This window comes from Bos indicus, chromosome 10 (genome assembly GCF_029378745.1).
Source record: "Bos indicus isolate NIAB-ARS_2022 breed Sahiwal x Tharparkar chromosome 10, NIAB-ARS_B.indTharparkar_mat_pri_1.0, whole genome shotgun sequence".
In the NCBI taxonomy this organism is placed as follows: domain Eukaryota; kingdom Metazoa; phylum Chordata; class Mammalia; order Artiodactyla; family Bovidae; genus Bos; species Bos indicus.
In genome coordinates, this window is record NC_091769.1 from 36,593,198 (window position 1) to 36,610,512 (window position 17,315).

Sequence of the window (17,315 nt, forward strand, 5' to 3'; positions counted from 1 at the left end):
AACCAGTGGTCAGGGCTAGGCACTTTCACTGTTGGGGCCCAGATTTGATTCCTGGTCAAGGAACTAGAATTCTACAAGCTATGTAGTGTGGACAAAAAAAAAAAACAAAAAAAAACAGATTTCTACCCCAGATTCTAGACTTAGAAATGCAGAAACATTCTAATTTATTCCTACCCTGACACAATGAAGAAAAGTGAAAGATAACCTAATGCCAAAACAGGTTTATTGCTTATTATACACAAAAGAATGTGAGCAACTTGCAAGTATTCAATATAAAAAGACTCAGGACAACTTGCCTTTTTTTCACCCTAAGAAAGCACACCATCTCCAGGCAAACAGAGTGCAATCAAACTTAAAGTTTACATAAAAGACATACTTTAAAGCAGTCCCTGCTTTTTAGGAAAAAGGATAAAATTGTCTAAAAGTAAATGAAATGAAATGAAACTAGAACAGTTATACTGATTCCTGTAGTAACATTAACTATTGTTTGTCTATAACATAAGACAGACTGAAAATTTAAATTGAAAAATAAAGTTGGATTTTTCAGCTTTATTGAAGTATACCTGATAAACTTACTTATTAGTATTTTAAAAAGGAAAAAAGTTCTGATAAACTTGTTGGGTATCATTTTTTTTTAACTTCTGGCTAAGAGTTTTACCAACCCCCTTCAAACCAAAAAATACAACAAAAAAATTTAAAGTATAGGTTCTTCCAGACACTAAGTCCAAAATTTTTCCCTTCTTCAAATCTTTTAAACCCAAATTATGAGAAATAATTTAGTCTGGCCACAGGGAACATTTCTACAGAATGACATAATCAGAAAATCTACTTCTTCCATTATTTAACTTATTCGTTCCCATCCTAATCAAATTCCAGGAATACAGAAAGTAAGAGGATATAATTTTCCCTGAAGACTGTGACTGGGACAAAACTGAATTTACAACATGAGAAACTTAAGCACTGAGGAAGGCCCTGATAACAGTGGAAATAAACCACCTTAATGGCCTCAAAAACAAACTGCATATCTCTAAGGCAGATTGGGAGAATCTGGATTTAACCAGGAATCAGTCTTTTCCAAAGCTGGGCAGGGAGGAAGTGTGGGAAGCACAGCTTTCCTAAAAGGATGAAAAATGTCACTTGGAGACACTCTGGTTTCCTGAGGAAGGGAAGGAGACACTGAAACATCTTGTTTTGTACCTTTTAGATCTTCCTTATTTTCCGCCATCAATAACTGTTCTATCTCCTCTTTCAAAGATAAACTTGTCTGAAACTCTTGTTTAGGTATCTTGAGGTGTTTTTTTTGAGTTATTCTCTGGTCTTTAACCCCCTCTGACTCAGGGTAATTTAGGTTGTAACTGGAATCCTCGCTGGCATCTTCCTTTGTGAGGGGTAGATATTGAGGCTCTACTGTGGTTTGTCTACTCTTAGATTCTTCTTTCAGTAAATCTACATCCTCACGAGATGTAACATTTGGGGCTTTATCTTGTGTAGAATTTTTACAAAGTAAGAAACCTCGTACCTTTCCCTCTTTCCCTGCTGTCTCTGTCACCGATTTCTTTGGATGTAGTACTGTTCTTATTAGGAGTCCCTGCGCATTTACTCTATATTCTTTTGCTGCTCGCTCTCTGCGCTGCTTCTGGAAGTCCTGGAGTTGAAGCAGTTCCTCCGGGAGCTCCATACATGTAGGCTAAGAAAAGAAAATGAACACAAGTCTACTATAACTAAACTTCTAAACATAGTCCTTAAAATCACTTCTACTAAACAGTATTTGGCAAGCAAGCATCTACTCAAATGTGTTCTTATGGCACCCTCTAGTGTCTTCAACTATAGCAGTATTCTTTTTCGAGTAATTTAAATATGTTGAATCCAGTTTTGCATGTTGTGCATGTGTGTATACATAAAGATTATAGGAAAAAAGTAAGGGTCCATTCCAATCTTGCCCCAACTGCCTTAGCAGGTATACCCTGTAAAAAGCCTTTGCATATTTGATTTCTTACTAAATATCTTTTCATTGGATTATATTTTTCAATTTTTATTTTCCTCCAACTTTTTATTTTGATAACTCTAAAAATATTTTATACAATTGGTAATATTATATTTTTTCCATCTTGATTTTTCCAACTAAAAAAATCTGTCTTAAGAAATTTTTCCATGTTGGCAATTTTAATGGCTGTATGGATATACCATAATTTGTTTAACCAACTGTTATGGATGGATATTTGGGTTGTTTCCAGTATCTTGTCATCACATAAATGCTACAATAAAGGATATATTAAGAAAATGTGCTCTCTGTTACGAGGCAAATAATTTTTCCCGGGTTGCTTGCCCTTTGACTTTGTTCACAGTATTTTCACTATACAAAATTTTTGAAGTCAAATATCTTTTTTGAATTCTGTATTTCTGTTGCATAGAGAAGCATTCTTTCATACAATTCAATAGGAAAAAAATAAATAATCTAATTTAAAAGTGAGCAAAGGACTTGAATAGACAATTTTCCAAAGAAGATATTTAGATGGCTAACAGGTACATGAAAAGGTGCTCAATATCACTATTCATCAGGGAAATGCAAATCAAAGCCACAATGAGATATTAACATTTCTTAAGATGCCTATTATCAAAAATACAGAAAACAAGTATTGGTGAGAATGTGGAACAAAGGGAACTCTCATACACTGTTGAGAGGAATGTAAACTGGCACAGCTACTATGGGATGCAGTATGGAGGTTCCTCAAAAAATTAAAAATACAACTATTATACGGTCCAGCAATCCTATGTCTGGGTACATATTTGAAGGATTATGAAAACAGGATCGCAAAGAGACAGGTACATTCCTTGTTCACTGTGCCATTATTAACAATGGTCAAGATATGTAAACAACCTGTGTCTATCAATAGACAAATGAATAAAGATGTAGTGTATATATACACACAAAATAGAATATAATCCAGCCATTAAAAAGAAGGAAGTCCTGCCATTTGCAATAATATATTTGAACCTGGAGGGTTATGCTAAGTGAAATAAGCCAGAGAGATAAAGACAAATGATGCATGGAATCACTGATAGATGAAATCTTAAAAAAAAAAAAAGCACCAAACATGTTACTTCTTAAAAACAGAAAATAGAATGGTGGTTCCCAGGGGTTGAAGGAAAGGGAAATGGGAAGATATAAGTCAGAGGGTAAAAACTTTCAGTTTTAAGAAGAATAAGTTCTGGGGATCTAATGTACAGCATGGTTACTATAGTTTCTATTTGAAAGTTGCTGAGAGTGTATCTTAAGCATTCTCAGCACACACATAGAAAAAAGGTAGCCATGAGGTGATAGATGTGTTAATTATCTTAATCTTGGTAATGATTTCACAATGTATGTTGTATAATAATGATGTACACTTTGAGTTCAGTTTAGTCCCTCAGATGCGTCCATCACCAACTCCTGAGTTTACTCAAACTCATGTCCATTGAGTTGGTGATGCCATCCAACCATCTCATCCTCTGTTGTGCCCTTCTCCTCCTGCCTTCAATCTTTCCCAGCATCAGGGTCTTTTCAAATGAGTCAGTTCTTCGCATCAGGTGGCCAAAGTATTGGAGTTTCAGCTTCAACATCAGTCCTTCCAATTAATATTCAGAACTGATTTCCTTTAGGAGGGACTGGTAAGGGACTCTCAAGAATCTTCTCCAACACCACAGTTCAAAAGCGTCAATTCTTTGGTGCTCAGCTTTCTTTATAGTCCAACTCTCACATCCACATATGACTACTGGAAAAACTATAGCTTTGACTAGACGGACCTTTGTTGGCAAAGTAATGTCTCTGCTTTTTAATATGGTGTCTAGGTTGGTCATAACTTTTCTTCCGAGGAGTAAGCGTCTTTTTATTTCATGGCTGCAGTCACCATCTGCAGTGATTCTGGAGTCCAAAAAATTAAAGCCTACCACTGTTTCCACTGTTTCCCCACTTATTTGCCATGAAGTGAGAGGACCAGATACCATGATCTTAGTTTTCTCAATGTTGAGTTTTAAGCCAACTTTTCCACTCTCCTCTATCACTTTCATCAAGAGGCTCTTTAGTTCTTCACCTTCTGCCATAAGGGTGGTGTCATCTGCATATGACATTATTGATATTTCTCCCGGGAATCTTGATTCCAGCTTGTGCTTCTTCCGGGCCAGCGTTTCTCATGATGTACTATGCATATAAGTTAAATAAGCAGAGTGGCAATATACAGCCTTGATGTACTCCTTTTCCTATTTGAAACCAGTCTGTTGTTCCACATCCAGTTTTAACTGTTGCTTCTTGACCTGCATACAGATTTCTCAAGAGTCAGGTCAGGTGGTCTGGTATTCCCTCTTTCAGACGGAATTCTCTTTCAGAATTTTCCAGTTTGTGGTGATCCACACAAAAGCTTTGGCAAAGTCAATAAAGCAGAAATAGATGTTTTTTCTGGAACTGTTTTGCTTTTTCAATGATCCAGCAGATGTTGGCAATTTGACCTCTGGTTCCTCTGCCTTTTCTAAAACCAGCTTGAACATCTGGAAGTTCATGGTTCACATATTGCTGAAGCTTGGCTTGGAGAATTTTGAGCATTACTTTACTAGGGTGTGCTGCTGCTACTGCTGCTAAGTCGCTTCAGTCGTGTTCGACTCTGTGCGACCCCATAGACGGCAGCCCACCAGGCTCCCCTGTCCCTGGGATTCTCCAGGCAAGAACACTGGAGTGGGTTGCCATTTCCTTCTCCAATGCATGAAAGTGGAAAGTGAAAGTGAAGTCGTTCAGTCGTGTCCGACTCTTAGCGACCTCATGGACTGTAGCCTACCAGGCTCCTCCATCCATAGGATTTTCCAGGCAAGAGTACTGGAGTGGGCTGCCACTGCCTTCTGTGAGATGAGTGCAATTGTGCGGTAGTTTGAGCATTCTTTGGCATTGCCTTTCTTTGGGACTGGAATGAAAACTGACCTTTTCCAGTCCTGTGGCCACTGCTGAGTTTTCCAAATTTGCTGGCACACTGAGTGCAGCACTTTCACAGCATCGTCTTTCAGGATTTTGAAATAGCTCAACTGGAATTCCATCACCTCCACTAGCTTTGTTCGTGGTGATGCTTCCTAAGGCCCACCTGACTTCACATTCCAGGATGTCTGACTCTTAGGTGAGTGATCACACCATCGTTGATCATCTGGTCATGAAGATCTTTTTTGTAAGTTCTTCTGTGTATTCTTGCCCCCTCTTCTTAATATCTTCTGCTTCTGTTAGGTCCATACCATTTCTGTCCTTTATTGTGCCCATCTTTGCATGATATGTGCCCATCTTTGCATGATATTTCCCTTGTACCTCTAATTTTCTTGAAGAGACCTCTACTCTTTCCCATTCTATTGTTTTCCTCTATTTCTTTGTACTGATCACTGAGGAAGGCTTTCTTATCTCTCCTTGATATTCTTTAGAACTCTGCATTCAGATGGGTATATCTTTCCTTTTCTCCTTTGCTTTTCACTTCTCTTCTTTTCACAGCTATTTGTGTAAGGCCTCCTCAGACAGCCATTTTGATTTTTTGCAGTTTTTCTTGCGGATGGTCTTGATCCCTGTCTCCTGAACAATGTCACGAACCTCCATCCATAGTTCTTTAGGCACTCTATCAGATCTAGTCCCTTGAATCTATTTGTCACTTCCACTGTATAATCATAAGGGATTTGATTTAGGTCATACCTGAATGGTCTAGTGGTTTTCCCTACTTTCTTCAATGTAAGTATGAATTTGGCAATAAGGAGTTCATGATCTGAGCCACAGTCATCTCCCGGTTTTATTTTTGCTGACTGTATAGAGCTTCTCCATCTTTGGCTGCAAAGAATATAATCAATCTGATTTTGGGGTTGACCATCTGGTGATGTCCTTGTGTAGAGTCTTCTCTTGTGTTGTTAGAAGAGGGTGTTTGTTATGACCAGAGTATTCTCTTGGCAAAACTCTATTAGCCTTTGTCCTGCTTCATTCTGTATTCCAAGGCCAAATTTGTCTGTTACTCCAGGTGTTTCTTGACTTCCTACTCTTGCATTCCAGTCCCCTATAATGAAAAGGACATCTTTTTTGGGTGTTAGTTCTATAAGGTCTTGTAGGTCTTCATATAATCGTTCAACTTCAGTTTCTTCAGCATTACTGGTTGGGGCATAGACTTAGATTACCGTGATATTGAGTGGTTTGCCTTGGAAACGAACAGAGATCATTCTATTGTTTTTGAGATTGCATTCAAGTACTGCATTTCGGACTCTTTTGTTGACTTTAAGTATACATAATTTTGTCAACTCTTCCTTGATAAAGTTGGCGAAGACATTTTCCTGCTGTGAGATAATTTTCTCTTAATACTTTTGCCAATAATTTCATAATTCCATTTTTATATAAATACTTGATCTGTGGGATTTACTTTGGTGTAGCAAAAGATGTAATAATACAACTCTGATTCTCCTTCTTCCACAATGATTAGTCAATTGTCTAAAGCCATTTACTAAATAATCTTTTTCTCACTGATTGGAAATTCTACCTTTATCCCAATCATTACTGATATATATGAGATCTATGTTGGGGTTCTCTCCTCTCTTCCACTGATCTGCCTATACATGTATCGCTGACATTTAACATAGACATATAATATGTTTTAATATCTGACAGGACTATTCTTCTTTATGCTTATCTATCCCTATAAACATTATAATCACAGTTTACCAAAATAATTAAAGTTTTAATATTTTTCCTAGAATAAAGTTAAATTTAAAAGTTAATTCAGGAATAATTGATAGACAAAAATACTTAATGTCCCCATGCATTTAAATCCTCTTTTACACCATTCAGTGATACTTCTTCTTTAAATACTTTAAAACATTTTCATTTCTATATAATCTACTTTTTGTTACAATTATAAATGAATGTTTTTCTCCCATTATATTCTCTAGCTGTATAAATGGTATATTCTCTAGCTGTATAAATTATAAATGGGTATATTAATTTTATGTTATATTTGTACCCTTTACCAAATTGCCTTTTTGTTTGTGGCAGTCTTTTCCAATCGATTCTCTTTAGTATTTGAATGTATCATGAGCAAGTCCTAATTCCTGTTCCTCTTGTTCAATTTTTATAGTTCATTTTTTTTCCTAATCCCACTGGCTAATAGCTTCAGAAACTACTAAAGTATTGGTTACAGTCACCAATTTTGTATTTTTTTATATTAATGTTCCCAATCAAATATTATGTAGTCTTCTTGCTTGAGATATGTTTTATCATGTTAAAGTATCTATTCCAACTTCAATCAACAATGTACATAGAAAATTATCAAATTTTTTCAGCAAATAACAGTGAGGGTAAAATATTAAAAAGATAAAAAACTGTCCTTTACAGTGATAAATGAAAAACATTAAAATTCTCCAATCAAACTAACTATGCAAGGATTTTTATGTTGTTCTTTTCTTGTTAAACAGTGAGAGCAAAATACATAAAAGTTACAAAATAACCTTCTCAGCATTTATGAGATAATCATAAGACATTCTTGGCCCTAGTAAAATACAGAATTTAACATAATATAGTCGCTCAGTCATGTCCGACTCTTTGCAAACCCATGGACTGTAGCCTGCCAGGCTTCTCTGTCCATCGGGATTCTCCAGGCAAGAATACTGGAATAGGTTGCCATGCCTTCCTCCAGAGGATCTTTCCAACTCAGGTATCAAACCCAGGTCTTCCACATTGCAAGCAGATTCTTTACTGTCTGAGCCACCGAGGAAGCCCACAATATTTTCTATCAATACTAAATATTATGAACATAATATTAAAGCATTCTTGTAACTATAATCCAGAAACATATTAATAGAAGAGAAAAGTATAGGGGTTTCCATGGTGACTCAGTGGTAAAGAATCCACCTGTCAATGCAGGAGACATGAGTTCTATCCCTGATCCAGGAAGATTCCATATGTGGCAGAGTCACTAGGCCTGTGCACTACTATTACTGAGCCTGTGCTCTAGAGACCAGGACCCCGCAACTACTGAGCCCATGTGCCATAACTACTGAAGCTCACATACCCTAGAACCTGTGTTCCGCAACAAGAGAAGCCACAAGAAGTCCAGATACCACAGTGAAGAGAAGCCCTTGTTCTCCGCAACTAGAGAAAAGCCTGTGCAGCAACAAAGATCGAGGACAGCCAAAATAAAATAAATATTTGTAAAAATTAAAAAGCGCAATACATTAAATGGAGTTTGTATCAAAAATGCTATTATTTTATTTAGGACTTTGCATCAATATTCCTAAATAAGAATGGTTTAAAGCAGCAGCCTGTGAACTTTTTATGTAAGGAGCCAAATAGCAAATATTTCAGGCTTTGTAAGCCACAAACATGGCTTCTGCACACTTTTTTTTTTCTTTATGGTAAAAATTTTATTTACTATTTATAAATACATTGCAAGACAAACTTTTCAAAAATACTTTTTTTCTCAAAAACTTAATTAAAAAAATAAAGGAAAGCTAATAGGTAGGCGGAACATCTTTGAGATCCCTTTGTGGGGGAGGGCTGTGTGCAGCATGGATCCAACCAGAGGCTGTAGAGGGGTGGCCAGGGACCCCTCCCTGCTCTCCTGCAGACTTGAGAGGGTGCCCCCGGGAGAGTGGCTGAGCCCCATGCACAAGCCCCCTCCCTGCACACTTTTTTTTAAACAATCCTTTGAATTCAGTTCAGTTCAGTCACTCAGTCATGTCCAACTCTTTGCGACCCCATGAACTGCAGCACGTCAGGCCTCCCTGTCCATCACCAACTCCCAGAGTTCACTCAAACTCACATCCATCGAGTCAGTGACGCCATCCCGCCATCTCATCCTCTGTTGTCCCCTTTTCCTCCTGCCCCCAATCCCTCCCAGCATCAGAGTCTTTTCCAATGAGTCAACTCTTCGCATGAGGTGGCCAAAGTACTGGAGTTTCAGCTTTAGCATCATTCCTTCCAATGAACACCAGGACTGATCTCCTTTAGAATGGACTGGTTGGATCTCCTTGCAGTCCAAGGGACTCTCAAGAGTCTTCTCCAACACCACAGTTCAAAAGCATCAATTCTTCGGCGCTCAGCCTTCTTCACAGTCCAACTCTCACATCCATACATGACCACAGGAAAAACCATAGCCTTGACAAGACGGACCTTTGTGGGCAATGTCTCTGCTTTTGAATATGCTATCTAGGTTGGTCATAACTTTCCTTCCAAGGAGTAAGCGTCTTTTAATTTCATGGCTGCAATCACCATCTGCAGTGATTTTGGAGCCCCAAAAATAAAGTCTGACACTGTTTCCACTGTTTCTCCATCTATTTCCCATGAAGTGATGGGACCAGATGCCATGATCTTCGTTTTCTGAGTGTTGAGCTTTAAGCCAACTTTTTCCCTCTCTCACTTTCATCAAGAGGCTTTTTAGTTCCTCTTCACTTTCTGCCATAAGGGTAGTGTCATCTGCATATCTGAGGTTATTGATATTTCTCCTGGCAATCTTGATTCCAGCTTGTGCTTCTTCCAGCCCAGCGCTTCTCATGATGTACTCTGCATATAAGTTAAATAAGCAGGGTGACAATATACAGCCTTGATTTGGAACCAGTCTGTTGTTCCATGTCCAGTTCAAACTGTCACTTCCTGACCTGCATATAGGTTTCTCAAGAGGCAGGTCAGGTGGTCTGGTATTCCCATCTCCTTCAGAATTTTCCACAGTTTATTGTGATCCACACAATCAAAGGCTTTGGGATAGTCAATAAAGCAGAAATAGATGTTTTTCTGGAACTCTCTTGCTTTTTCCATGATCCAGCGGATGTTGGCAATTTGATCTCTGGTTCCTCTGCCTATTCTAAAACCAGCTTGAACATCTGGAAGTTCATGGTTCACATATTTCTGAAGCCTGGCTTGGAGAATTTTGAGCACTACTTTACTAGCGTGTGAGATGAGTGTAATTGTGTGGTAGTTTAAGCATTCTTTGGCATTGCCTTTCTTTGGGATTGGAATGAAAACTGACCTTTTCCAGTCCTGTGGCCACTGCTGAGTTTTCCAAATTTGCTGAAATACCAAGTGCAGCACTTTCACAATATCATCTTTCAGTATTTGAAATAGCTCAACTGGAATTCCTTAAGACTCTACAAATCATTTTTAGCTTGTGAGCTGTATAAAAATGGGCAAGATTTGGCCTTAATGCAATAGTCTATCAACAATATAAGCTTTCTTATATTGTGTTGGGTTCATAAAAATAACTAACGAAATATTAAATTTACCCTTTCTTTGAAAGATATATTTACTGAAAATATAATTTAATATTGTGAAAAAGTTTTTACAAAATTTAACAAAGGAATTAGGACTTCTAGCACATCAACTTTTAGTTTTATTGAAATGCATGTCACCAGTTGTATCATATGAAATAAGTGTCAGTGATCATAAAATATATATATATATTTATACATATATAAATACATATATATATACATATATATATGGTGTAAAAAAAAAAAAAGTGCTCAAGTAGCTGCATTAAGCCCTTCAAGAATATTTCTCATCAAGTCTGCTGAAAAAAACCTGGTGCAGCTGTGAAGAGTGGTATCACTGTGTGTCCCCATGAGAAAGCAGAAGTCTTTAAAACAAAGCCACAGAGTGGTACCTACCTCCATGCCTCCCAGTCGGTCTGCAGACCCTTCTCGGTAGGTGTTTAGGTATCCATCCACCAGGGTAGTTAGGTCAGACATCATTTCATCCAAGAGTACCAAGCGAAGAGGGAGCAGGTAGGTAGCTTCCAAAGCCAAAATTTTCAGCAAAGAAGGTGAAAGAGGTCGTGTGAACCACAGTTCTGGGTTTTCCTAGAGATATCAAAACAATTTTCTCAGAATCTTAAACAAAACTTTAAAGAATGGTTTATTTAAGTGTTGCTTAACTCCAATCACCATGACTGTCATTTTCTTCAGTTATTACCTTCTACTTTCACACTATGGGTAGCCTTCTGATAATAAACACACATACACAAACATACTGTGTGTATACATTTGAGTGTCAGTATGTAATGGGGGAAAAATGTGGGGGAGGGAGGGAGGGTATAAGGTGGACAGGGGGAGAGAGAGGGCTTGAGAGAGAGATCAGGGCTTCTCACGCAAAACTGGAAGCAGCAGGACTGATTATATGACCAAAACTGCAGCCAATATGATCATGACTTAAGTTTACATGCAAGGCTGTTAGAAGCTGAAGAAAATCTATCTAACTTTGGGAGAAGTAATTGGCATGATTTTTGTTCCAGTGTCTTAAGCCAAATTCCCAATAAAATCCCCTCTTATCCAACTTGAAAATTTATTTTAAAGTACTTTAACCAACAAATCTGGATGCTGGTCTTTTCCCACTTGAGACCACAAACTGCTCCCATTTGAAACAACTAAGATTTTGGCAATGTCCATATGAAGACTCTGATGCTGGGAGGGGTTGGGGGCAGGAGGAGAAGGGGACGACAGAGGATGAGATGGCTGGATGGCATCACTGACTCGATGGACGTGAGTCTGAGTGAACTCTGGGAGTTGGTGAGGGACAGGGAGGCCTGGTGTGCTGCGGTTCATGGGGTCGCAAAGAGTCAGACATGACTGAGCGACTGATCTGATCTGATCTGATATGCTTTTCATAGAAGCTGTCATTTTTCTATATAAAATGCTAATAATCCCACTCACAAAGCACTTGAAAATATTAATGTCATATGAGACATACTTTAATACTCACTCGAATCCATTTTTGTCTCACTTCCAGAAAGGAGAGATGTTTAGGGGCTATTTTAAGGTGTCTGATTAAACTTTCCTGTAAAGTACTAATGCAGTTTGGAAGAAAGCCTCCCGTTTCCACGGAAAATTGAAGGACATCTGCTACCTGTGGCATTCAAAAAGAACAAACAGACCAATTCATAGAATATATTACAGAGAGCTATCTCATGACAGAAATATATTTGGAGAAATGTCATTAAATACCATTTTTCCCAAGGACCCATGTGATAGACAATGCCATCAGAAAATTTTAAGTTGTTAGGTTAACTTATTCTTAGAAATTAGAAACAAAAAAAGGACCATGCAACTTTAATGTGTCCCTATTTTCTCTTTCACTTCTTTTAATTGCCTGCGTTATGGTTATTTATTACTCTTTGGTGCCTTCAATGAATGGGGAAAGGAGAATAAAATTAAAGGATCACTTATACTTATTAGCAACTCTGGTAAAGTTTTGGTAAGGAAAGCTAATAAAATTAAGAATTATAATCATTATTTATCTGTGTGTGGTATGCTAAATAATGGCCCCTGAAGATATCTACATCCTAATTTCTAGACCTGTGAATATTATCATAAATGGCAAAATGGACTTTGCATCTGTTATTAGTTAAGGATACTGAGATAGGGAGATGAATTTGAATTATCTGGGTGGGCCCTAAACATAATCACAAATGTTCTTCTTATAAGATGAGACAGAGGGAGATTTTATTACAGGCAGAGGAGAAGGTGACGTGATGACGAAAGAGGAGATTTGAGTGATATACTTGGAAGATGGAAGGAGTCACAAACCAAAGTACAGGCGAAAGCTGAAAAGGCAAGGAAACAGATTGTTCTCTCAGAGCCTCCAGAAGAAACCAGCCCTGAGGACACCTTGGCTTTCACCTGGTGAAAATGATTTCAGATGTCTGACCTCCAGAACTGTAGGAGAGTAAATTTATGTTTTAAGCCACAAAGTTTATGGTGATTAGTTACAATAGCAACAGAAAACTAATACACTGTTAAAGGAAGACAAATTGAAATAATTCTGAATTCCTGCTTCTTGAACTATGAAAATCTGAAAAGAAAAATATGGAAAGACATGCTAGGGATTTTCTGGTGGTCCAGTGGTTAAGACTTCGTCTTCCAATGCAGGGGATGAGGGTTTAATCCTCATTTAACCTTATTAAATATTTATTTAATATTTATTAAAAATAAATAACTTATTAAATATTAATAAGTATTCTTGCCTTGAGAATTCCATGGACAGAGGAGACCAACAGGCTATAGCTCATGGGGTCGCAAAGAGTTAAGACACAACTGAGCAACTGTCACTTTAACTGATACATGTGTGGTAAAGGCATAGACATGACTGTTCACCTCACAGTAAGAGTCCGTGTCAGATTTCCAAATGACCCCCAAATTGTTCGAGTTTCTGAATGTTCTAGAGCTTAGAGCTTGCTTCTTACTTGAAAAATTCTGGAGCAAAATGAAGGGAAAAAAACCCTAAATACTTACAAATAACTTTTCTGCAGTGCTTCTACAGTTCACCAAATGTTCTCACATATTGTACAAACATATTACAGGATAAGTGGGCAGGAATGAGGCACACACAAAAAGACTTCAATAATTCATCAGACAATGCTTATTTTCTAAAGAAACCATATGTACAATGGATTGATTCTAGCATTTCCCTGCATGTACCTGGGTGTCAAAGACATTATTCAGCAAAATTCCATACTGATGAGAGAGGCAATCAGAAAGCCAACGACAATCATGAATAACCTAAAGAAATCAGAAGACAGAGTTATTAGAACCTTGTTATTACTCTTACTAGCAGATGAATCAGCTGACACACTCACCTTCAAAATTCTCTTGTCTTCTAATACCATCTGAAGTCCATTGTTGAAAGCACGACTTCCCAGAAGGAAAATGTCAAACAAGTAAACCCGGCTATTTGTGGCCACCTGCAATAGACCATCCAGACACATATTATAGGACAGAACTAGGGAAGAGGAAGACATGAAAGAAGGGGTCAAGAAAGACCTGAAAATAACATTTAACATCCACATTTTTAAAGTAAACAATACATACTCATTGACTCTTAGGGAAATAGGTTTAAATTTATCTTAAGTTAAAGAAAAAAACCCACACTGGGATCAACAAGTCCACATTGCTATTTTTCTTTCACACTGCTATATTTAAAATGGATAACAAACAAGGTCCTACTGCATAGCACAGGGAACTCTGCTCAATATTATATGGCAGCCTGGATGGGAGAGGAGTCTGGGAAGGAATGGAAACGTATATGTAGGACTGAGTCCCTTTGCTGTGCACCTGAAAATATAACATTGTTAATCAGCTACACTCCAATATAAAATTAAAAAGTTTTTTAAAAACCCACAAATACACTATCTCTGTGATCTTTCAAAAGAAAGAAAAGGACAAGTTGGTGGTTTGGCCTTTAGCTTTTTTCTTTTTTAATGTTTTATGTTTCACCTGTGGCATCCTAATATTCCGGAATATAGGTTTAAGGGGAACTAACATCAATAACACAAAATGCTATTTCTCTGAATTCCATAACATGCATGGTCATGTTAGGTGTTACATAAAATTACTCAGAAGATCCTTGTCCTCTAGCAGTTTAAAACAGGCTGGCACAAACGGTAGGATGTGAAATACTGTCACTTTGATCAATTTTATACAATTTTAAGAATTATAGGTTGTTTCTGATCATAAAAGTCACAAAGGTTATATAGATGTATAATGTATTGACTCAAATAATAAAGGTAAGAACAGATCCAAATAGGTCTTGAGAGCCAGTAATGGGACAGGTGGACGGCATCTTTGTCATTTCAGGAGCTACTCTTGGTACAGTTACAATTACCAGGCCAACCAGGCACCCATTCTCAAATCTTTCACGTTGTTGCTAGAATGTGACACCTGAAATAGTCAATTTCTGCTCTTTCTCTACCTCTTTAATTATAAAAATTGAATAGATACATTATAGAAGCTTGGAAAATAATTCTTTGCTAGACTGTAAACTCTGTGAGAGAAGAGATTATGTCCAACTCACTACTTGTAACTGAAGCAACAACTAGAACAGAGCCAGGCCCACGGACGGCTGTTATCCATCTTTTCAGTGAATCAGTGCATCATGCAGTACAATACTCCCTTCCTTTTTTTCATATAAAAATGTATATGACTCTAATAATATGCATTCAGATCTATATCCTGCTTTTTTCTCTCATAAACTTTCAAACATTTTTCTATACTATATTTGTCAACTTTTGGCAGCCACATAAAATCTATCAAATATACTGTATTATCTCCTACTGTTAATTATTTAAGTGGCTTCTGACTTTTCATCACTATAAATGCTGTCAAGATGAACAGGTTCACACAGAATTTTTTCTCCATGTTTTGAATTATTTAGGATAGATTCCCAGAAACAAACATGAGAAGTGTGCCAAATGATTAAAAAAAAAAAAAAAAAAAACCTTTATGACTCTAAACAAATATTTGCTACCTTCACCTTAGGACACAATGTTATATTTGAAAATATTTGACCACAGATGAAGGTTAAACATTTAAATAATTTAAAGAAAAGCAGTGGGAAATACTGACAGAAAGAAAGCAGATTAGGAAAAACAAAACAGAACAGACAAAGAAATACAAAATGAAAATAAAGGTTTAGGAACTGAAGGTGCCAGATACTAAGAAAAGTGAGGAGCTAGAAATAAGGCGATGGGCTGAAGGTCTGTATAAGTAAGTCTTTAAGTTACCCCTTTCCATTCCCACGGAGGACAGAAGATATATTCGGATAAATCCAACGAGAGAGGTTCTAGGGTTGGGAATATAAGATATAGAAGAGGGCAGGGGGTTGGTAATGGAGTCAGAAATGAGTCTGCACACTGAATTCTGAGCCTCCAGGCCTCTTCCCTTGTAGCTTCCAGCTTTACATCACCAGCTGGCATTGGAACAAGAGGAGAGAGGGCTCCAGGGAAGATGGCTTCAAGACAAAAATGCAGCCCAGGTTATCAGAATAGATGTAAGCAGCATATTGAAAAGCAGAGACATTACTTTGCCAACTAAGGTCCATCTAGTCAAGGCTATGGTTTTTCCAGTGGTCATGTATGGATGTGAGAGTTGGACTGTGAAGAAAACTGAGAGCTGAAGAATTGATGCTTTTGAACTGTGGTGTTGGAGAAGACTCTTGAGAGTCCCTTGGACTGCAAGGAGATCCAACCAGTCCATCCTAAAAGAGATCAGTCCTGGGATTTCTTTGGAAGGAATGATGCTAAAGCTGAAACTCCAGTATTTTGGCGACCTCATGCGAAGAGTTGACTCATTGGAAAAGACTCTGATGCTGGGAGGGATTGGGGGCAGGAGGAGAAGGGGACGACAGAGGATGAGATGGCTGGATGGCATCACTGACTCAATGGACGTGAGTCTCAGTGAACTCTGGGAGATGGTGATAGACAGGGAGGCCTGGCACGCTGCAATTCATGGGGTCGCAAAGAGTCGGACACGACTGAGCGACTGAACTGAATTGAACTGAACTGAAGATGGCAATTATCAATTCTATGAAAAACAAAAAGTTGGGCAAGAAAAGAATAATCTTACTGGCTCAACAGGGAGCAATGGTTACATAGTCATAATCACATACAGCCTGAATCCTGTCTTAGTCAAAAATTGGGATATAAATTCCCCCACCAAAAAAAAAAAAAAAACACTGCACCAGAAACACTACTTTAAAAAGACACACAACCCAATGTTCAAAGCAGCATTATTTACAACAGGTTATTACCTGGAAATAACCTAAGTGTTCATCAACAGGTGAAAGGAAAAAAAAGTGGTGGGAGACACACCCATACACACACAATGGAATACTACTCAGTTATAAAAAAGAACACACTTTTGTTATTCACAGCAACATGGAGGGCCCTGGAAGGCATTACCAGACACAGAAAGAGAAATACTGTAGATATCACTTATATGTGGAACCTAAAAAATACAACAAACTAGTGAATATAACAACAAAAAAAGTCAACTCACAAATACAGAGAACAAACTAGTGGGGGAATATAGGGGTAGAGGAGGAGGAGGTACAAACTATTGGGTGTAATATAGGCTTAAGAACATATTGTACAACATGGGGAATACAGCCAACAATTTTGTAATAACTGTAAGTAGAAAGTAACCTTTAAAAATTATATAAAAATATGGGTTTCTCTGGTGGCTCAGTGGTAAAGAATTTGCCTGCCAATATAGGAGACACAGGTTCAGTCCCTGATCCAGGAAGATTCCACAAACTGAGGAGCAACTAAGACTGTACATCACAATTATTGAGCCTGTGCTCTAGAGTTTGGGAGCCGCAATGACTTAGCCCACTTGCGTTAGCCCAGGCTCCATAAGAAGAAAAAGCACCATGGAAAAAAAAGCCTATGCACCACAACTAGAGCATAGTCCCTGCTTGCCACAACGAAAGAAAAGCCCATGCAGCAGTGAGGCCCCAATACAGCCAAATTAAATAAATTAATCAAATTATTTTTAAAAAATCAGTTGTATTATTATAAAAA

General features: G+C 37.7%; 1 protein-coding gene across 3 annotated transcripts in view; it reads right to left on the reverse strand.

Annotated features, from left to right (window-relative positions):
• Positions 1 to 201: 201 nt before the first annotated feature.
• The window catches only part of EXD1 (exonuclease 3'-5' domain containing 1), a 41,141-nt gene continuing 24,027 nt past the window's right edge, over positions 202 to 17,315 (reverse strand). For all 3 annotated transcript variants that reach the window (XM_070797296.1, XM_019968559.2, XM_070797295.1), the window contains 5 exons: positions 13,596 to 13,700; positions 13,438 to 13,518; positions 11,723 to 11,866; positions 10,633 to 10,824; positions 202 to 1,687 (listed from right to left, as the gene is read on the reverse strand). In XM_070797296.1, the coding sequence (XP_070653397.1) occupies positions 1,028 to 1,687; positions 10,633 to 10,824; positions 11,723 to 11,866; positions 13,438 to 13,518; positions 13,596 to 13,700 (1,182 nt within the window). In that variant the 3' untranslated portion in view covers positions 202 to 1,027. The remainder of the gene's footprint in view (positions 1,688 to 10,632; positions 10,825 to 11,722; positions 11,867 to 13,437; positions 13,519 to 13,595; positions 13,701 to 17,315) is intronic.